Source organism: Stegodyphus dumicola, chromosome 11, assembly GCF_044657685.1.
Source record: "Stegodyphus dumicola isolate Sdum_Otavi_A_Nest chromosome 11, ASM4465768v1".
Classification (NCBI taxonomy): domain Eukaryota; kingdom Metazoa; phylum Arthropoda; class Arachnida; order Araneae; family Eresidae; genus Stegodyphus; species Stegodyphus dumicola.
Window position 1 is genome coordinate 126,579,398 of NC_140778.1, and position 18,915 is coordinate 126,598,312.

An 18,915-nucleotide genomic window follows, 5' to 3' on the forward strand; every position below is an offset into this window, starting at 1 on the left:
CAGTTTACAGTTTATGTTAATTACAGATGCTGCAGTTCCTTCATCAGCTGTTTATTTGTTTAAAGTTTTTCATGCTCAAAAGAGTCTTTTGTTGTCTTTTCTGACACTCTTGTTTCAGGGGATGTATTCCGTAGATGCAGCGGGCCTATCAAAGGAGCTTCTCTTGCTAAATCTTTTGTATTTAATCCACCTTTTGTATTTTATTAAGGATTCTGCTTTATCTCACAGTGACAATATCTTTCTGTAACCCTAACGATTCTTCGATGTTGGTGGTGTTGTCTTGTTCGTGTATTTCATGGAAGAATGGTTGCCAAGCCTCAAAGAGGTTGGACTTCTACTTCCACCCCATTTTGAGGGATAGCATCACAGGGGGGGGTCCGAGGGTCTCCCACCCCTCTCCCCTTCCACCAAACCACACGAGAGGACTTTCAGCACGCCATATATTTAAGAGTGCCCCCATGCCGCAAAGACACTATACATTTACAAACATTCATGCCTTCTCCGGGATTCGAACCCAGGCCCTTTGGTACCGCTGTAGGTTCCCCTAACCAGTATACCGTCTGCGCGGCAATGATTCTTTGATCTTGCGATTGAATTATAGACATGATAGTTGGTGGATCTAACTAGCCATTTAAAGAAAAATTAAGCCCTCTCTTCGTAAAATCGAATGCTCTCTTCAGACGGTGGTATAAATGTCTTAGAGGCTTAGTCGTTAGGCATAAAATACGGGAGTTTCGTTCACAACAGCGAGAGAGGATCAAAGCTGTAACCAATTAGAGAAGCTAATTTGCGTATGCTTGGATTTGCGTATGCTTTCCCCACTCTGTTTTCCCACTCAATAGGTTTCCCGCGTTTCCTCTGATTAATGAACTCATATCAAGTCGGCGTAGGTTGAAAACTTCGAACTGTATACCAAAATCCCTAAACCAGATTTTGTAACGTAGCAATGTCTGGGCACCTAGCAACGAAGCTCGGCTTAAAACAGTTACGACGTTTAAACCACCATTTGAACGGAGCCTAAACGGTGGTATAAATGTCATAGAGGCTTAGTCATAAGGCATAAAATGCGGGAGTTCCGTTCACGTCTGCGAGATGTAGCCAGTTATTAGAGGAACTAAATTTGCTCATACGTGAGGATTGTGTCTACAGCTTTCCCGCTGTGTTCTCCTGCACAGTTAGTTTCGCGAGTTCGCTCGTCGACTTTTATACCAAATCGGCATAAAGTTAAAAATCTCCGAACTTAAAGCCAAAACCCCTAAACCAATTTTTGTGACGCTGTAACATTGAAGTAACAGCTTTGTTCGGGAATACGTGTCTATATGAAAACGTTTTTTCATAGATGAAAATAAATAAGAAAAAAAAATCCGACTGACCGATAAGATTTTCAGATGACATCCTTTCTACTTGCTAACAAGGAAGCTTCCCTTAGCCTTCTAGAACAAGCTGTCTGCAATAAGCTGATACAGTGCATTTGGGGAAGTAGCTCCTGTTACTACATATCTTAGGATGAGGGAAGAAAACAACATCGCAGTCTCAGCCGCTTTGGGGTGGTTGTGATTGTTCGAATAAAAGCGTTTTGTCTGGGCGTTTTGTGTCTCAAAGGGTTAAAGTCTGAATCAAGCTTCTTCCATTGCAGTGTGTGAAGACTTACGATTGGGTTTGTTTGTTTAAATCTTCCATCCAAATAAACAACTTCTCCATCTCATGAATGGGTCCCTGCTGCTTTTGGTTATAATTGTAGGTTTTCTAAGATTCAGAACCCTTAATAACTACCTGAGTTCTTTCCTTGGCTTTCAGAATTGTTGCTAATGTAGAATATGACAACTTTAAATCACGTGCTATTATATTCACTTTCTTTCCGCTATCTAACTGTTAACACTTTTACATCGAAGTCGCCCAAACCGCCCGACCATTCAGACATCGGCAGGTCGCCTGAATTATTTTCTACTTCGTGTTTTCCCCATTGCTTTTCGGTGTTGTTAAATCTTATGCCAATCATTCTTTTGAAGCGATTAAAAGTTCTGTTATTTGAATGCAACTTCTTTCTCCTTTGTTTAGGCGTCAATGTTTAGCTATCAATGCCGGAAGTTGCAAACCTGTCCTAAGGAAAAACGCACACAGTGGTGAAAACGTATGAAGATCCCAAGAGAGAAGTTGTCGCTTTACTTAAGTAGGTTATTGTTAGCGCTGAAGCTTTCTACTTGGCAAGGGGTAGGAAATCCATTCCAACAAAAATACATTTATACGGGCGTTTCAGATAATTGAATGAAACAGATTTTGGCCTCTACCAATGCGAAAGAGTTAAATAATTTTCCTTTTACACTTTAATTCAATCGTTTCTCTTGATTTCTTAGCTCCTGTAGCGAGATAGCTATTTGCTAAATGTTAAATAGACTTGACCCTGTATTCTTATTTTTCCCGCCAGAGCATCGTTTTGCTCAAGCTTTACATGTTACATTCGTTATACACAAAAATACAATGATTTCACATATAATTTCACTTAATTTCACTTAAGTATCTATATCTGTTTACAAAATTGGTAGCGATATTCATAAATTGCTATGCGAATTAATATTTTTTTCTTTATACTCGTATATTAATATTAGCAAAAGTGCCCGATAGCAGTTAGGTTAGATTGGGAGTGATGTATCTAACAACAAAGAGAAAGTTACCGCTGTAATTCTTCTGTAATAATGATACAGAAAATACGATTCATAGTCATACATTTTTCAGTCTGATGCGATATGGAACCCACAGAAAAAATTTCGATAGAAAAATAAACTAATTCTCTCTCATTATATCAGCAACAATGGTATGCAGTTTTTAATTATTTTCTTCTTTCTAATCAAATGGTTGTAAAAGCTCAAGTTCCATTCAATATTTCTCTTATATTCAGTTTTAGTCGATTAAATGTGGCAAAAAATTGATCATAATTGATCAGAAATCAATAACGCGAACAAACACACAAACAGGCACTCTTCTTTATGTGTATAGATTTTGTAAAACTTACAAATTTTGATTCACAAACTCTAGGATTTGATAAGCGAGCAATAGCAACACTTTTCGAAATAAAGCATTTTTATCTCTAACGCGCAAGACTGTTGCCACTCGAAAATATGAGTGCGAAAATTAGTGTTTTCAGAGTTTTTAATTAATATCTCGGCTGATGAAAGTCATACGAAGATGGGAATTATCGAAATATCTTCCCATTAATTTTTGGAATCGGGAATAATGTATTTAATGTTTGACAATGCTATTTTTGTTTCATTGTAAAACTTAGGAATTTTTTATTAACAAACTCTACGATCTGAAATCAAGCAATGGCAACACTTCTCGAATTAAAACAGATTTTTATCTCCAGTATGCGAGACTGTTGCCACTCTGAAAATTGAGGGCGAAAATTAGCTTTTTCAGAGTTTTTAATTAATATCTCTGCTTTTAGCTTTTTTTGGGGGGGGGGAATGGTCGTCGACCTTTTCCAGGACCCAGAAAATTTGGTGATGATAGCTACAGTAGTGACTGAGTTAATCGCGAACAAACACACATTCTTCTTTATATAGATTATCCTCTTTTTCGGTAGTCGTAATCCGCAAGCGAGAATATTCATATAAAAATTTAACCGTTTTAATTAATTAATTGACAACTTTTTAAATTTTGACATGAATTTGTCCTTCTCTACGTTTCTGTAACTTAGGTATATTATACAAGAAGGCTCTGTCATATAAGTATCTTTTTCGTTAAATATCAGATTGTAGCATAGTTAAATTACACAGTTGCCAGTTTTGATTGAAAACTCTCACACGATGATACCCAGTGGCTTCAATCAAACTTCCTGCACGAATCTCTAATCAGTCTAGAAGACATCCGGTTTACCAACTTAACACGCATTTAAATATCTAGAAAGCGATACATGTAAATTATATATTCTCCACTTTTAATTCAAACTTCGATTAACGATGCTGATGATTTTATGTTTTCTGTATTCTATCAAGGAAATATTCACGAAATAAGTGTTTTTATCAACTATAAAAGAACGAACTTGAAACTCGACGCAAAATTCTCCACCCAAATCAAAACCATTGACTCTAAAACAAATAACGTTTTGAATTTTAAGTCTGTGATAAGTATCGAAAAATGGTTCAATCACTTATTCATTCTCGGTTGCTTCCTCGAAAATTGCACGTAAATGTTCTATAATTTTTAGCTAATTAGCTGTTTGGCCGTCGCCCACTAAAATAGTTGTTATAAAAAGAAAATATATATAATGATTTAATAAGCTCAGCTAGTAACGCGTCCGGCTAATAGTTAATAATAATGGAGATAAATAACTAAGTTTATTATCGTTAATTGTTTGTTAAGCAATATGAGACAAACTTGAAAGGCAAATTTAAATATCTTCTCTTTGCCGAATGGCAGCACACTATTCTGTAGAAGTTTAAAATATTTTATTTCGGCTATTAGCAACGCATTTGTTTTAAATCGCTGAGTTTTCTAATTAAATTCGAAGTACAAATGTTTTATATTTTGCGTAATGTCAGCTTTGAAATCGCTGAATTTATTAATGCAAATTTTATTAATTTGGCACAAAATATGAAATAATTCATTTTATCTCTAGTGCGCTAGACAGCTTACTAGAAATTCTGAAGATACTGTGTTTTTATATTCTTTAGCACACATATACGCTCTCAAAACGTATATGTGTGTGTAAATGGAGGGGGGGGGACGCCCGTTTGGGTTTAATAATTTCGTTTTGGCATTTTGAGTCGAAAACTTTAAATGTCCGGTTCACTTCTCAAATTGTTGCCACCAAATATTATTGCCTTGTATTATAGTTAAAGAAATTAAATAATGAAGAATCTGCATAAATGTATACATGTTTCTCGCATTGTGATAAAACAACGGCACTTAGATGTAGGTACCCTTGTTTGCCAAAAACCGATTGCTGAATGTTTGCTACCGATTGGTAGCAAACATTTTTAGGTATTAGAGCCATCAAATTTTGAATAACGCAATCCTCCACCGAATATAGGCAACTGGAAGCTCTAATTTGGAATTTATTTTATTATCGATTTCATATTTTGTAACACTTTAACGAATTTTTGATTAAGAAACCCAACGATTTCAAAGCGTTTCATGGCAACACTGTTCAGAAAAAAAAAAAAAGAAAGAAAGAAAGAAAGCATTTTTATCTTCAGCGCGCGAGACTGTGTATCGAAAATTCTAAAGATATGCTCATTTTAAAATTATTTTGCGATATTGCTGTTGAATTGAATTTTATGGTTTAAGTGCGAAGAACATGGTATTCAATAAGTAAAGGTAACACAAAAAACGTTAAAAAAAGTCCTTTTGGATGTAATGTAAAATCTGAAACTTTCAGTTTTTTTTTCCGTGTGAATAAGTATAATTCATTACAGTATTCACATTTATTTTACAGGTAAATCCTTCGACATCACGTATGTCCGTGTGAAGTTCTATAATAGCCGTCCTGAGAGTTTCGCCATTTATAAAAGAACCAGCGAAGATGGTGAATGGATTCCTTATCAATATTACAGTGCTACCTGCCAGTCAACATATGGCGTGAACGTCTCTCTCTTTACGACGTATGGTGATGAAACTAAAGCGTTGTGTACTACAGAATTCAGTGATATTTCTCCTCTTACTGGTGGCAACGTCGCTTTTAGTACTTTGGAAGGACGTCCATCTGCGTATGTTGATTATGACAACAATCCTGTTTTACAGGTGAGCAGCTGAAACATTTTATTTTTAATAAGGCAAAGCTTACTGAAACAATATTCGTATCATATTTTGAAAAGCTTAGCATATTCGAAACGATTCCTTAAGTTCAGGGGGGGGGGAAGTATTTTATTTATTTATTTTTTAGTCCAAAGGAATCTGAGTCCCGAAGGACTATTACTTTCGTTTTTGCATTTTGCGTCAGGCTACTATAATGTCGGTTCACTTTTCAAACTGTTGCCACAAAATGTTAGAATTCTTCATTATATTTGAAGAAATTAAATAATGAAAAATCCATAAATGTATGTATATTTCTCGCATTGTGATAAAACAACGGTATTTAGAGCCATATAATTTTGAATGACGTAATCCTACTGAGAAAAGCGCCATCTGAAATCCCAAATTTGGAATTTGTTTTATTATCGATTTCATATTTTGTAAAACTTTAACGAATTTTTGAGTAACAAACTTAACGATTTAAAAGCGAGCAATGGCAATACTCTACGGCGAAAAATAAACCTTTTCATCTCCAGCGCATCGAACGGTGTATCGGAAATTCGAAAGATAGGCTCATTTTAAAATTATTTTGCAACGTTGCTATTGAACTAAATTTTATGGTTTAAGTGCAAAGAACATGATATTTAATAAATATAGGTAACACACAAAACGTTAAAAAAATGCCCCTTTAGACGTTATTTAAAATCTGAAACATTTCAGATTTTTTTTTTTTTTTTAATATATTGTGAATTTTCCGCAAAGATCTTTTATGAAGTTTGCAATATTTCACGGTTAAACTGTTGCAGTCAAAATTGCGTAGTTGGAAGATTACTAATAGGTTTAAGTCCAAAGCATTGTAACTCAGTTTTTAAAAATGCTAGAATGTTGGAACACAGTGTCACTTCATATTTTTTAGGTTTATTTAATTTTCTAATGGTTATTCTACCTTATTATGGAAAATATGAATATAGGTCTAGCTTACTGCTCTAAAATGTAACACATTTTTACTGTGGTTTCAAATTTATTACTAGAATTATTCAGTTTTTATAGAAGTTATCATGCGCATAAACTCATGTACAAACGAAATGAAATTAACCCAAATCAAAGTGTAGTGCATTTTTAGTCGCAGTTGAAGTCAATTAAATAATCAGGGATATTTAATAAGTATATTTTTATCTGAATATGAATTCTTCGCCTATGCTGGTAGTTCGGTCCCAGGTTCGAATCCCGCGAACGGGCTGGCTGCATGGGCGTTTTCGTGGGTTTCCCCATGTGTGACGTGTATACGAGCCAGGTTCCCTTAGAAAGGGGCCCACCAGCGGCCGAGCGGTAAATTCGCTGAACACTGGTAGTTCGGTCCGAGGTTCGAATCCCGCGAACGGGCTGGCTGCATGGGTGTTTTCGTGGTTTTCCTCATGTGTAACGCGTATACGAGCCAGTTTCCCTTAGAAAGTCCTCCACGAAGGCGTCTCTCCCTTTAGACAGATAGCCCCAGTGTGCTTTGCCATAATTAAATACACCTCGCCGCACCACCCTTAGAAAGTCCTCCACGAAGGCATCCTTCCTCTTAGGCAGATAGCCCTCGAAGCTTTGCCATAATCACACACACACTCTTCGTTTATGAATAACAAGTTCACGTAAAGATTATACAAAACAGTACTGCGATATAAGTGTTGATAGTCGTTGTGGCAACACCAGCCAAATAGTATGGTTTAAATTCGGATGAGAAAATATTCGTATGCAAGTCTTTATACTGCTATAAATATCTTACTTGTGAACATTATATTTTCTTAATTAATTTGCAAGTATGAGTAATAACGCAAAATTAAATCAAAATTGTTCCTGATCCTTTTACCTCTATTTTTGATTATTTTTTTCGTATATTACGCTTAAATGAACTGCGAGTGAAAAAAATCTTAGAATTCTTTTAAGTTAATGCAGAATTCCCATCCCTTTAATAGATGATGGAATCAGAGAATGAAAGTCAGCTTTCTTATGTATTTGTTTTGGAAATTTGGAAAGATTAAAAGAACTCGTTGACTTATTATTATGTAAAAAGATTTTGTTTTCCACATTTATGAGATTAAAAAGACTTTGTTTCAGTCACATAGGTAAAAAGAAAAAAAAAAAAAAAAAAAAAAAAAATATTTCACAAGCAACACTTAGCGAATTCACAGATGTGCTCTGATGTTTTTCAGAATTCCATTGTTGATTTTTAGTATGTAATCAACTGCAAAACATAAAAGTACTAACACTTATTTGTAATTCACGTAAACCTCGCTATATTTCTAGTCTCTGTAGGTAGATTTTTTTAACTTCGTAGCTACGTTTCTATACCGCTAAGCACTAAAGCTGCAGGAAAAGTGAAAGGGAAGTATGATGATAGGCAAGCAAAACAATGCCTCTTCACACACACTCTTTATTTTGTAGCTTTTGACATTCGAAAGCTTGTATCAGATACAAGAAAATAACAAAAAGCTTATATCAAATTCAAGAAAGCTTGTATCAAATACAGAATATGGATTCGTATTCGAAAATTGCTGCATTACCATGCTGTTAAATTTTTCTACAGTTTTTATAACTAGTATGCATTTTTATTACATACAAAACACAGTAAAATGTTATTATTGCTTTTGGATGTAGTCAGTGTTTACTTTTAGAGCCCTAGAAAGGCAATTTAGTAGTGCGCGTTTTTATATTGCCTCGAATATTAGGGCAGTTTTAGATCCTTTCTTGTTAAAATGGTAATCGCGCTTAGTTGCCAAAATAGAAAAATTAAACAATTAATCTGTAGCATACGAACTTTGTATGCCGCCAAATATTTATGTAGCTAGGTGGTTTAGCATGGAAGAATGCTGTTTCACATAGTCTGGGTGCACCGGGCGCGTATTTCACAAGTGCACATCTGTGTAGCCACCGAGGGAGTGGCTTCTAGGATGGACCAATGAGAATCCAGTAATATTTCTGTCATGTCACATGACCTTTGCGTGCTTTAGTATTTAAGCAAGATGGTCGAAAAATAATTAAAGTATCGTCGATTACTTCTGAAACTTTTCATTGCGAAGTTAGATCAAATATAGGCAATTATGAAGATTTCACTACCTGGTTGAAAACAATTCAAACACATGTTGGATACTTCGCAAAAATATTGATGTGAAATATTACTTAATAAGTGGTAAATAAGATGAAGAAAGAAATATGTGATAAATATCTGAGCCCAAATGCAATCTTTACATAAGACTATGCGTATGAGAAAAATATTTACACCAATTATACATGTAAATAGAAGTCAGCACTTTTTTATTGCAGTCTATATGAAAAAGATGTTCTATAATAATAACTAATGCAGAATTTTTATTCAAAGTGAACTTTACTAATTTGCATTCGTATACATTTAGTGCTTTAGATTTCATATTTAATAAATGTTCACTCTTAAATATACTGTCTACACAAGAAATACTCATCAAACAGAATGAATTTATCTTATTCACAACGAGTATATGCAATTTATTCGCATATAACTTTTAATATTAACAATGGATATAATCAGATTATATGTATTCTGAATCTTACACTTTAAAAATCAAAAGAATGCAAGCACTGAAATAAGAAAATACTAGCTAAATTGTAACACTTTCAGTCATTCTCAGCTCGATTAAAAAAATATACTCTTGAATTCTCTTAATCCACATAATATGCCGTGAACATCAATCCAAATATTAATGCGGAGTAAAAATCGCGAAAGTGAAATCTCAGCGATTAATTAAATTCAGAAAACGAGAGCACTACAAGATTTCTACTATTACGCCACATATTTATAACTGCGAAACAAATGCAAATTAAAGCTTAAACAACGTACGCTCACATGCAGGAACATTTAGCGTCACAAGAGCAATAGCAGCTCATTGGTCCATTTTCGAAACCCCTCCCTCAGTGGCTACGCTGATGTGCACTTGTGAAATATGCGCACCGGGCTGGCTGCATGAACATTTGAACATTTTCGTAGTTTTCGCCTTGTGCAGAGCTTAAATTGCGGCGGCTTCGGTATTTCTCAGTTCTCGAGACAAATTATAATTTCAACCGGAGTGCACCAGAGCCCTAAATAAAAGGGCCTCGACACTTCTTTTTGTAAGTGAACCACAATTTAAGTAGATAAATTTTGTTTTAATAGTAAACATGCCTAAAAATCAATTCTAACTTCTGAATATAGGCCTGTTCTTCCCTCGCACTCAAGAATTGCACTGGAGTTGAGACTTTTAAGGTAAGCAAAGGCTGCCAATCATATGTCAAAGGTTTGCTATTCAGGATGTGTAACGAATTTGTGAGAACGAGCAAATTTTGTGTTCCTCAGAGAACTAAAAGTGATACCCTGGTCGTGCACATTCCACGCTAGTGACCTCCTATTCCGGAGCTCCTGTAGACTTTCTGAATGATGTAACCAAACGAGGCGACCACTGCTGTTCCTGTTCGTGCGTTTATTCTTACGTTGCTACTGAATCTTATTGAGAGAAAATCGCTGTTTGACGGCTAGAATTATATCGACAGAGCATCGCGATCAGAAAGTCTCAAATTTCTTCCCTCTTTATTTTCAAAGCTACACTTTTCCGTTAAAATTTCCTTCCATAACTCTCATACGAGTATTATTGTCATCCCTTAGAATAGTACACTGCGAGGGGGGGGGGAACTGGGACAGTTCTATATCTTCCATTCGACTGGGCCGATTGACGAAATTCAAATTGCGTTTTTTATGTCTCGAAAGCGCGACGTAGGATATGTATTAGATTTATATATAGCATTGTACTAATATAGGTATTTTGACACAAAATCGACTTTTTCTGAAATGACATGTAAATTGTTTTTCATATTTCCATTCTACGACTCAAAGAATGCCAAACTGCTAAGTTTTGTAAAAAATCGCACGAGTAGTTTTAAAAAAATAGCTCTCAAAATGTTACCTCCTCAGTCTTAGTTGAATTTGATATATATTTATTAATATCTCTTTTCTTACTAAACTTCTTTGATTCTTCCTTCATATTTCGAAATTTAGGTTCCTTCCAAAGTTGGAATACTTTTTATGATTTATTTTTAAAATTTATATTTTTAAATAAATTTTATAAATATTTCGAAAGAAATTTTGAATTATAACCAATAAAATTTGAAAATCATCTTAAAGTAGACGTATTTGTAAGCGTACCTGCAAGAAAATTACAGTATTTTATTCAAAATTTTCGAAGATATACGTAAATTTATATACTAGCGCGTTTTGAAGTTTGGCATATTTGTTAAAAGCGATAATAACGTCAAATGTGGTTTAGACACTTTGTTAAAATTGTTTGGAAGTAGGAACGATGTAACTTTTTTTTTCGCTCATGTACAATGTAAAAAGGTAGGAACGATGTGCCTTTTTTTCCGATGTTGCACAATGGAAGGGAAAAGAAAATAGATTGCCATATATTAAGAAGTTCGTCAAGTCAATTATTCTTGGCGGAAACTGAAAAAAATTCGCCGAGATAAATTTTTGAATTTCTCCGTAAATTTCGAGCCAAATTTTACAACATTTAATGCTTAAACATACTTTGAGTTGTATAATCGAAATATGGAAAAAAAAATTGCATGTTGTTTCAGAAAAAGTCGGATTTTGTGTCAAAATACCTATGTTAGGAAAATGCTATATATAAATCTAATATATATCCCAAGTCACGTTTTCGAGACATGAAAAACGCAATTTGAATTTCGTCAATCGACCCAGTAGAACGGAAAATGTAGAACTTTTCCCCTCCTTTTTATTGGTGCAATGTGCATTATACTTATAATGAGGGCTTAAACTCAGACGACGATCGGCTGAGCTGCTCCTTAGCTTTGGAATTGTAATTCCAGCCGATGCCCCAAATAAGACAAAGTCCGTTACTTTTGTTTTCTATTTAATTATTTAATAATTTATTAGATTTCTCTTTATCTTTGTCTCAATTTAAATTTGATTATTTAAATTTTTAGCTATTTTATTTATTTAGTTTTCTTTTATTCCTCACAGCTATCCATTAAAATACGGTACTTCTAACTTCAGAAATTAAACCCTGCCCATGTGCAACCACGAAGGCATCCCTCCCTTTAGGTAGATTGCCCTCGAGGATTTGCTATTATCATAAGCTAAACCAAACCAATTCACATAGTCTGTTCTGGAGTATATACAGAATGCAGTAGGACTTCTCACCTTCAACAACAATTTTCAGCAGTTGAGAGCTAGTCGCAATGCTTCTTAAAGTAGGCTCTTTAAAACCAATTTGGGTTACCAGGTGCAACATTGTACTCGAAGATCCAAAATTCTGCTTGTCAGACTATCGGTTGTTACGAATTTTGTACATAGGCAGATGATTTTAGCGCAATCATTTGCGAAATTGTTGTATTTTGCTGCGTAAGGCCCCGTTCAGACGAGGGCGTAAAAGGCATAAGTGGTTAAAGCTGAGCTGAGTTAAAACCACAAACTGGTTGCCAAGGCAACCAGTTTGTGCTACGTCACAAAATCTGGTTTAGGGCTTGTGGCATAGGGTTCAAAGTTTTCAACTTTACGCCGATAAGCGTTGGGATAAGCGTCGACCAATCAGAGCGAAGCTAAAACAAAAACGAAGCGGCGTTCAACCAATTTGGGTTACCAGGTGCAACATTGTACTCGAAGATCCAAAATTCTGCTTGTCAGACTATCGGTTGTTACGAATTTTGTACATAGGCAGATGATTTTAGCGCAATCATTTGCGAAATTGTTGTATTTTGCTGCGTAAGGCCCCGTTCAGACGAGGGCGTAAAATGCATAAGTGGTTAAAGCTGAGCTGAGTTAAAACCACAAACTGGTTGCCAAGGCAACCAGTTTGTGCTACGTCACAAAATCTGGTTTAGGGCTTGTGGCATAGGGTTCAAAGTTTTCAACTTTACGCCGATAAGCGTTGGGATAAGCGTCGACCAATCAGAGCGAAGCTAAAACAAAAACGAAGCGGCGTTCTACAGATTTCGCTGTTACAAAACAAGCAGAGCGAACGCGGGAAGTCAATCGAGCAGGAGAACAGCGCGGGAAAGTTGTAGACACATCCACGCATGCGCAAATTTAGCTTCTCTCATTGGCCACGGCTTACATCCCGTTCTCACAAGTGTGAACGGAATTCCCGTATTTTATGCCCTTACGACAACGCCTCTATGCCACCGCCGTCTGAACGCAGCCTAATGTAAAAGGAAAAATCTTAAGAGACGAGCTATGCCAGAAAAGTAACAATACAGGAGCAAGTCCGTTTAACATTGAGTAAATGGGTATCTCGGTAATTTGGCGAGATATCGCCAAGCTGACAACGTTTTTTGCGAGAAATCGCCAAACTTGCATTATCACTGATTTGGAGTGATATTTCAAAATGCAGATTCTTGATTTTAGCCTTCTATAAATGATATGCAATCATTAATTCTTAAAAATGATAAATAGTTTTATTCTCTAAGATAAAATACTTTCAATAAAGTCACTGAAAATGAAGAAGATGCTAAGAGTTGAACTAGAAGAGTTGTAACATTCAGAAATCAATTAAAAAATACTGTAACCCGCACCATACCGTTTAAAAATTAATACATTTTATCATATGCAAATTTATCTGTGCTTTTACAACCAGGAAGAAAGCCTTCTAGGTCTTAAGGGCATGACGTCAGTAAACGTGCTCAATGACTGATGCTCTAAAAAAAGCTATATCTTCTTTTTTCCACTTGCTTATGATAAAGAGCTACAAAAGCATGCTCATGCTATTACGTAAACTAAAACGTACGTGTCAAGTTTGATAGATAAGGTCGCGACCCTCCGCTTCTCCCCACCTCCTGGTGGGTAGATTAGTTTCAGGAAAGCCGGCAGATCCTTCGATGTGATTCACTTAAGAAGAATTTGAATTTTTTTTCCCTTTTCTCTGTGCGCTCATTGAGAAGGCATCCCCGCTAAGAAAGAAAATCACTAGTTTTAGTTATTTCCGAAGCGGTAACTTTGAATTCGCCCCCCCTTCGGCGGATATATTTACAAAATATTGCTTCGCATTGGGGGGGGGGGGAAGGGACAGTTATAGTCAGTCTTTGAAAAGTTATCATTGAAACATCTCGAAGAGCTTACTATTAAAAGCTTTAAATAAAAAAAATATAAACTACTAAAAAATCTATGAAAATTAAAAAAAAAAAAAAAAAAAAAAGATCTAAAAGTTTTCAGATTTCATATTACACTCACAGGAGCATTTTTTCAACGTTTTGTGTGTTACATTAATTTATTAAATATCGTGTTCTTCGCACTTAAACTATAAAATTCAATATCACAAGATAATTTAAAAAGAGCATATCTCTAGAACAGGGCTTAGTTTCTAAAAGTACAAGTGCCGGAGCCCTATTGAAGACCGTCAGGAAAGAGTTAACTAAGTAAATAAAATTACTGTTAAAATCATTGATAATTTTTAAATTAAATCGTTAATAAGTATCAAATTAATTAATTATTATTTGATTGATATTAATAATTAATGCTTATTAATCATTATTTAATTGATTCACAATTAATTTGTTATTATGTAGAGTCATTAGGCTAATTGGAAAAGCCGGAGAGATGAAAAATGAGCAAACGCCTTCGCCGGGAATCGAACCACGGACCTCTGGAATACCGGCCTCGCGTGCAGAACCACTACACCACGAAGGTACGCTAAAAGTAAAGCGGGAGAAATACCTTATATACTCCCCTCTTTAAAGGGCGACTGGGGTTTTTAGGGGACCCAATCGCCGAATCCTGGGTGTGGAGAATCCTCATCCAATACCCTTTTAGTTCGAGGGCCATTTTAAAGACATTAGATATTTTTTGGAAGCAGGAGGTGTGAAAAATAAGCAATCGCCTTCGCCGGGAATCGAACCATGGGCCTCTGGAATACCGGCCCAGCGTGGCCAGAACCACTACACCACGAAGCCACGCGAAGAAGGTGGGAGAAATACCTTATAATTATTTATTAAAATAATTAAAGATGAAAGTAATTAAATAATATAAGCGATTTTTTATATAATTTTATTGCTAAAAATTCAATTTTCTAGATCAAATTTCTACTGAAATAATTCTTCAGCTACATAAAAAAGTGCTCGACCCTTTTTATTTAGGGTTCCGGTGCGCATATAATTGTAATATGTTCCCCAAACTAAGAAGTACAGAGCTAGGCTCCGGTGCAATTTAAGCTCTGCTTTAGTATTTCCGATACACAGTCTCGCTCGCTGGAGATAAAAATGTTCTTTTTTTCCCCCTCTTACAAAACTCATAAATGCTTTACAAAATATGAAATAGATAATAAAACAAATTCCAGATGTCCATATTCGGGTGGAGACGTTACGTTATTCAAAATTTGATGGCTCTAAGTACCGTTGTTTTATCGCAATGTGAGAAATATACTTACATTTATGTAGATTCTTTATTAATGTAACACACAAATTCGTATTCTATTTCTTTAAATAGCCCTAGTGGGCTTTAGGCTAAAATGAAAATTTTCAATCACTTTTTTAAAATTCTGCTATGTATTTTTTAGTAATATGATTTTATTATTACAATTTTGGTGTTTTTGTAAGTCATCAGATATATTTGGAAAGTGATTCAAATTGTTTTGTTGAAAATTCGCATGATAAATTTTATTTTTTTATGCATTGATGTTACTGATCATTTCAATTCTTGTCTTATTTTTTCCGCCCACTAGTCGTAGCTTAGCGACGCCCACTAGGCGTGGCTAAACATTAGTAGTTTGGTACCGGGCTCGAATCCAGGTGGACGGGGCGGCTGCACGGGCGGCATATTTCACAAGTGCACATCTGTGTAGCCACCGAGGGAGTGGCTTCTAGGATGGCCCAATGAGCATCCAGTAATATTTCTGTCATGTCACATGACCTTTCGCGTGCTTTAAGATTTAATCAAAATGGTTGAAAATATTCTGCTACGCAGTTTTTCTGTACAAAATTAAAGCATCGTCGATTGCTGCTGAAACTTTTCATTGGGAAGTTAGATCAAATATAGGCAATTATGAAGATTTCACTACCTGGTTGAAATAAATACAAACACTTGTTGGAGACTTTGCAAAAATATCGATGTGAAATATTACTTAATAAGTGGTAAATAAGACGAAGAAAGAAATACGTGATAAACATCTGAGCCCAAATGCAATCTTTACATAAAACTATGCGTATGAGAAAAATATTTACACCAATTATATATAGTAAATAGAAGTCAGCACTTTTTATTGCAGTCTATATGAAAAAGATGTTCTATAATAATAACCAATGCAGAATTTTATTCAAAGCGAACTTTACTAATTTGCATTCGTATACATTTAGTGTGTTAAATTTCACATTTAATAACTGCTCACTCTTAAATGTACTGTCTACACAAGAAATACTCATCAAACAGAATGAATTTATCTTATTCACAACGAGTATATGCAATTTATTCGCATATAACTTTTAATATTAACAATGGATATAATCAGATTATATGTATTCTGAATCTTACACTTTAAAAATCAAAAGAATGCAAGCACTGAAATAAGAAAATACTAGCTAAATTGTAACACTTTCAGTCATTCTCAGCTCGATTAAAAAAATATACTCTTGAATTCTCTTAATCCACATAATATGCCGTGAACATCAATCCAAATATTAATGCGGAGTAAAAATCGCGAAAGTGAAATCTCAGCGATTAATTAAATTCAGAAAACGAGAGCACTACAAGATTTCTACTATTACGCCACATATTTATAACTGCGAAACAAATGCAAATTAAAGCTTAAACAACGTACGCTCACATGCAGGAACATTTAGCGTCACAAGAGCAATAGCAGCTCATTGGTCCATTTTCGAAACCCCTCCCTCAGTGGCTACGCTGATGTGCACTTGTGAAATATGCGCACCGGGCTGGCTGCATGAACATTTGAACATTTTCGTAGTTTTCGCCTTGTGCAGAGCTTAAATTGCGGCGGCTTCGGTATTTCTCAGTTCTCGAGACAAATTATAATTTCAACCGGAGTGCACCAGAGCCCTAAATAAAAGGGCCTCGACACTTCTTTTTGTAAGTGAACCACAATTTAAGTAGATAAATTTTGTTTTAATAGTAAACATGCCTAAAAATCAATTCTAACTTCTGAATATAGGCCTGTTCTTCCCTCGCACTCAAGAATTGCACTGGAGTTGAGACTTTTAAGGTAAGCAAAGGCTGCCAATCATATGTCAAAGGTTTGCTATTCAGGATGTGTAACGAATTTGTGAGAACGAGCAAATTTTGTGTTCCTCAGAGAACTAAAAGTGATACCCTGGTCGTGCACATTCCACGCTAGTGACCTCCTATTCCGGAGCTCCTGTAGACTTTCTGAATGATGTAACCAAACGAGGCGACCACTGCTGTTCCTGTTCGTGCGTTTATTCTTACGTTGCTACTGAATCTTATTGAGAGAAAATCGCTGTTTGACGGCTAGAATTATATCGACAGAGCATCGCGATCAGAAAGTCTCAAATTTCTTCCCTCTTTATTTTCAAAGCTACACTTTTCCGTTAAAATTTCCTTCCATAACTCTCATACGAGTATTATTGTCATCCCTTAGAATAGTACACTGCGAGGGGGGGGAACTGGGACAGTTCTATATCTTCCATTCGACTGGGCCGATTGACGAAATTCAAATTGCGTTTTTTATGTCTCGAAAGCGCGACGTAGGATATGTATTAGATTTATATATAGCATTGTACTAATATAGGTATTTTGACACAAAATCGACTTTTTCTGAAATGACATGTAAATTGTTTTTCATATTTCCATTCTACGACTCAAAGAATGCCAAACTGCTAAGTTTTGTAAAAAATCGCACGAGTAGTTTTAAAAAAATAGCTCTCAAAATGTTACCTCCTCAGTCTTAGTTGAATTTGATATATATTTATTAATATCTCTTTTCTTACTAAACTTCTTTGATTCTTCCTTCATATTTCGAAATTTAGGTTCCTTCCAAAATTGGAATACTTTTTATGATTTATTTTTAAAATTTATATTTTTAAATAAATTTTATAAATATTTCGAAAGAAATTTTGAATTATAACCAATAAAATTTGAAAATCATCTTAAAGTAGACGTATTTGTAAGCGTACCTGCAAGAAAATTACAGTATTTTATTCAAAATTTTCGAAGATATACGTAAATTTATATACTAGCGCGTTTTGAAGTTTGGCATATTTGTTAAAAGCGATAATAACGTCAAATGTGGTTTAGACACTTTGTTAAAATTGTTTGGAAGTAGGAACGATGTAACTTTTTTTTTCGCTCATGTACAATGTAAAAAGGTAGGAACGATGTGCCTTTTTTTCCGATGTTGCACAATGGAAGGGAAAAGAAAATAGATTGCCATATATTAAGAAGTTCGTCAAGTCAATTATTCTTGGCGGAAACTGAAAAAAATTCGCCGAGATAAATTTTTGAATTTCTCCGTAAATTTCGAGCCAAATTTTACAACATTTAATGCTTAAACATACTTTGAGTTGTATAATCGAAATATGGAAAAAAAAATTGCATGTTGTTTCAGAAAAAGTCGGATTTTGTGTCAAAATACCTATGTTAGGAAAATGCTATATATAAATCTAATATATATCCCAAGTCACGTTTTCGAGACATGAAAAACGCAATTTGAATTTCGTCAATCGACCCAGTAGAACGGAAAATGTAGAACTTTTCCCCTCCTTTTTATTGGTGCAATGTGCATTATACTTATAATGAGGGCTTAAACTCAGACGACGATCGGCTGAGCTGCTCCTTAGCTTTGGAATTGTAATTCCAGCCGATGCCCCAAATAAGACAAAGTCCGTTACTTTTGTTTTCTATTTAATTATTTAATAATTTATTAGATTTCTCTTTATCTTTGTCTCAATTTAAATTTGATTATTTAAATTTTTAGCTATTTTATTTATTTAGTTTTCTTTTATTCCTCACAGCTATCCATTAAAATACGGTACTTCTAACTTCAGAAATTAAACCCTGCCCATGTGCAACCACGAAGGCATCCCTCCCTTTAGGTAGATTGCCCTCGAGGATTTGCTATTATCATAAGCTAAACCAAACCAATTCACATAGTCTGTTCTGGAGTATATACAGAATGCAGTAGGACTTCTCACCTTCAACAACAATTTTCAGCA

At 35.0% G+C, this 18,915-nt stretch overlaps 1 protein-coding gene across 1 annotated transcript in view; it reads left to right on the forward strand.

The window, feature by feature from the left end:
- The window catches only part of LanB2 (laminin subunit gamma-1), a 177,533-nt gene that overhangs the window by 36,222 nt on the left and 122,396 nt on the right, over positions 1–18,915 (forward strand). The window contains exon 2 of the mRNA XM_085827199.1: positions 5,435–5,739. Within this exon, the coding sequence (XP_085683325.1) occupies positions 5,435–5,739 (305 nt within the window). The remainder of the gene's footprint in view (positions 1–5,434; positions 5,740–18,915) is intronic.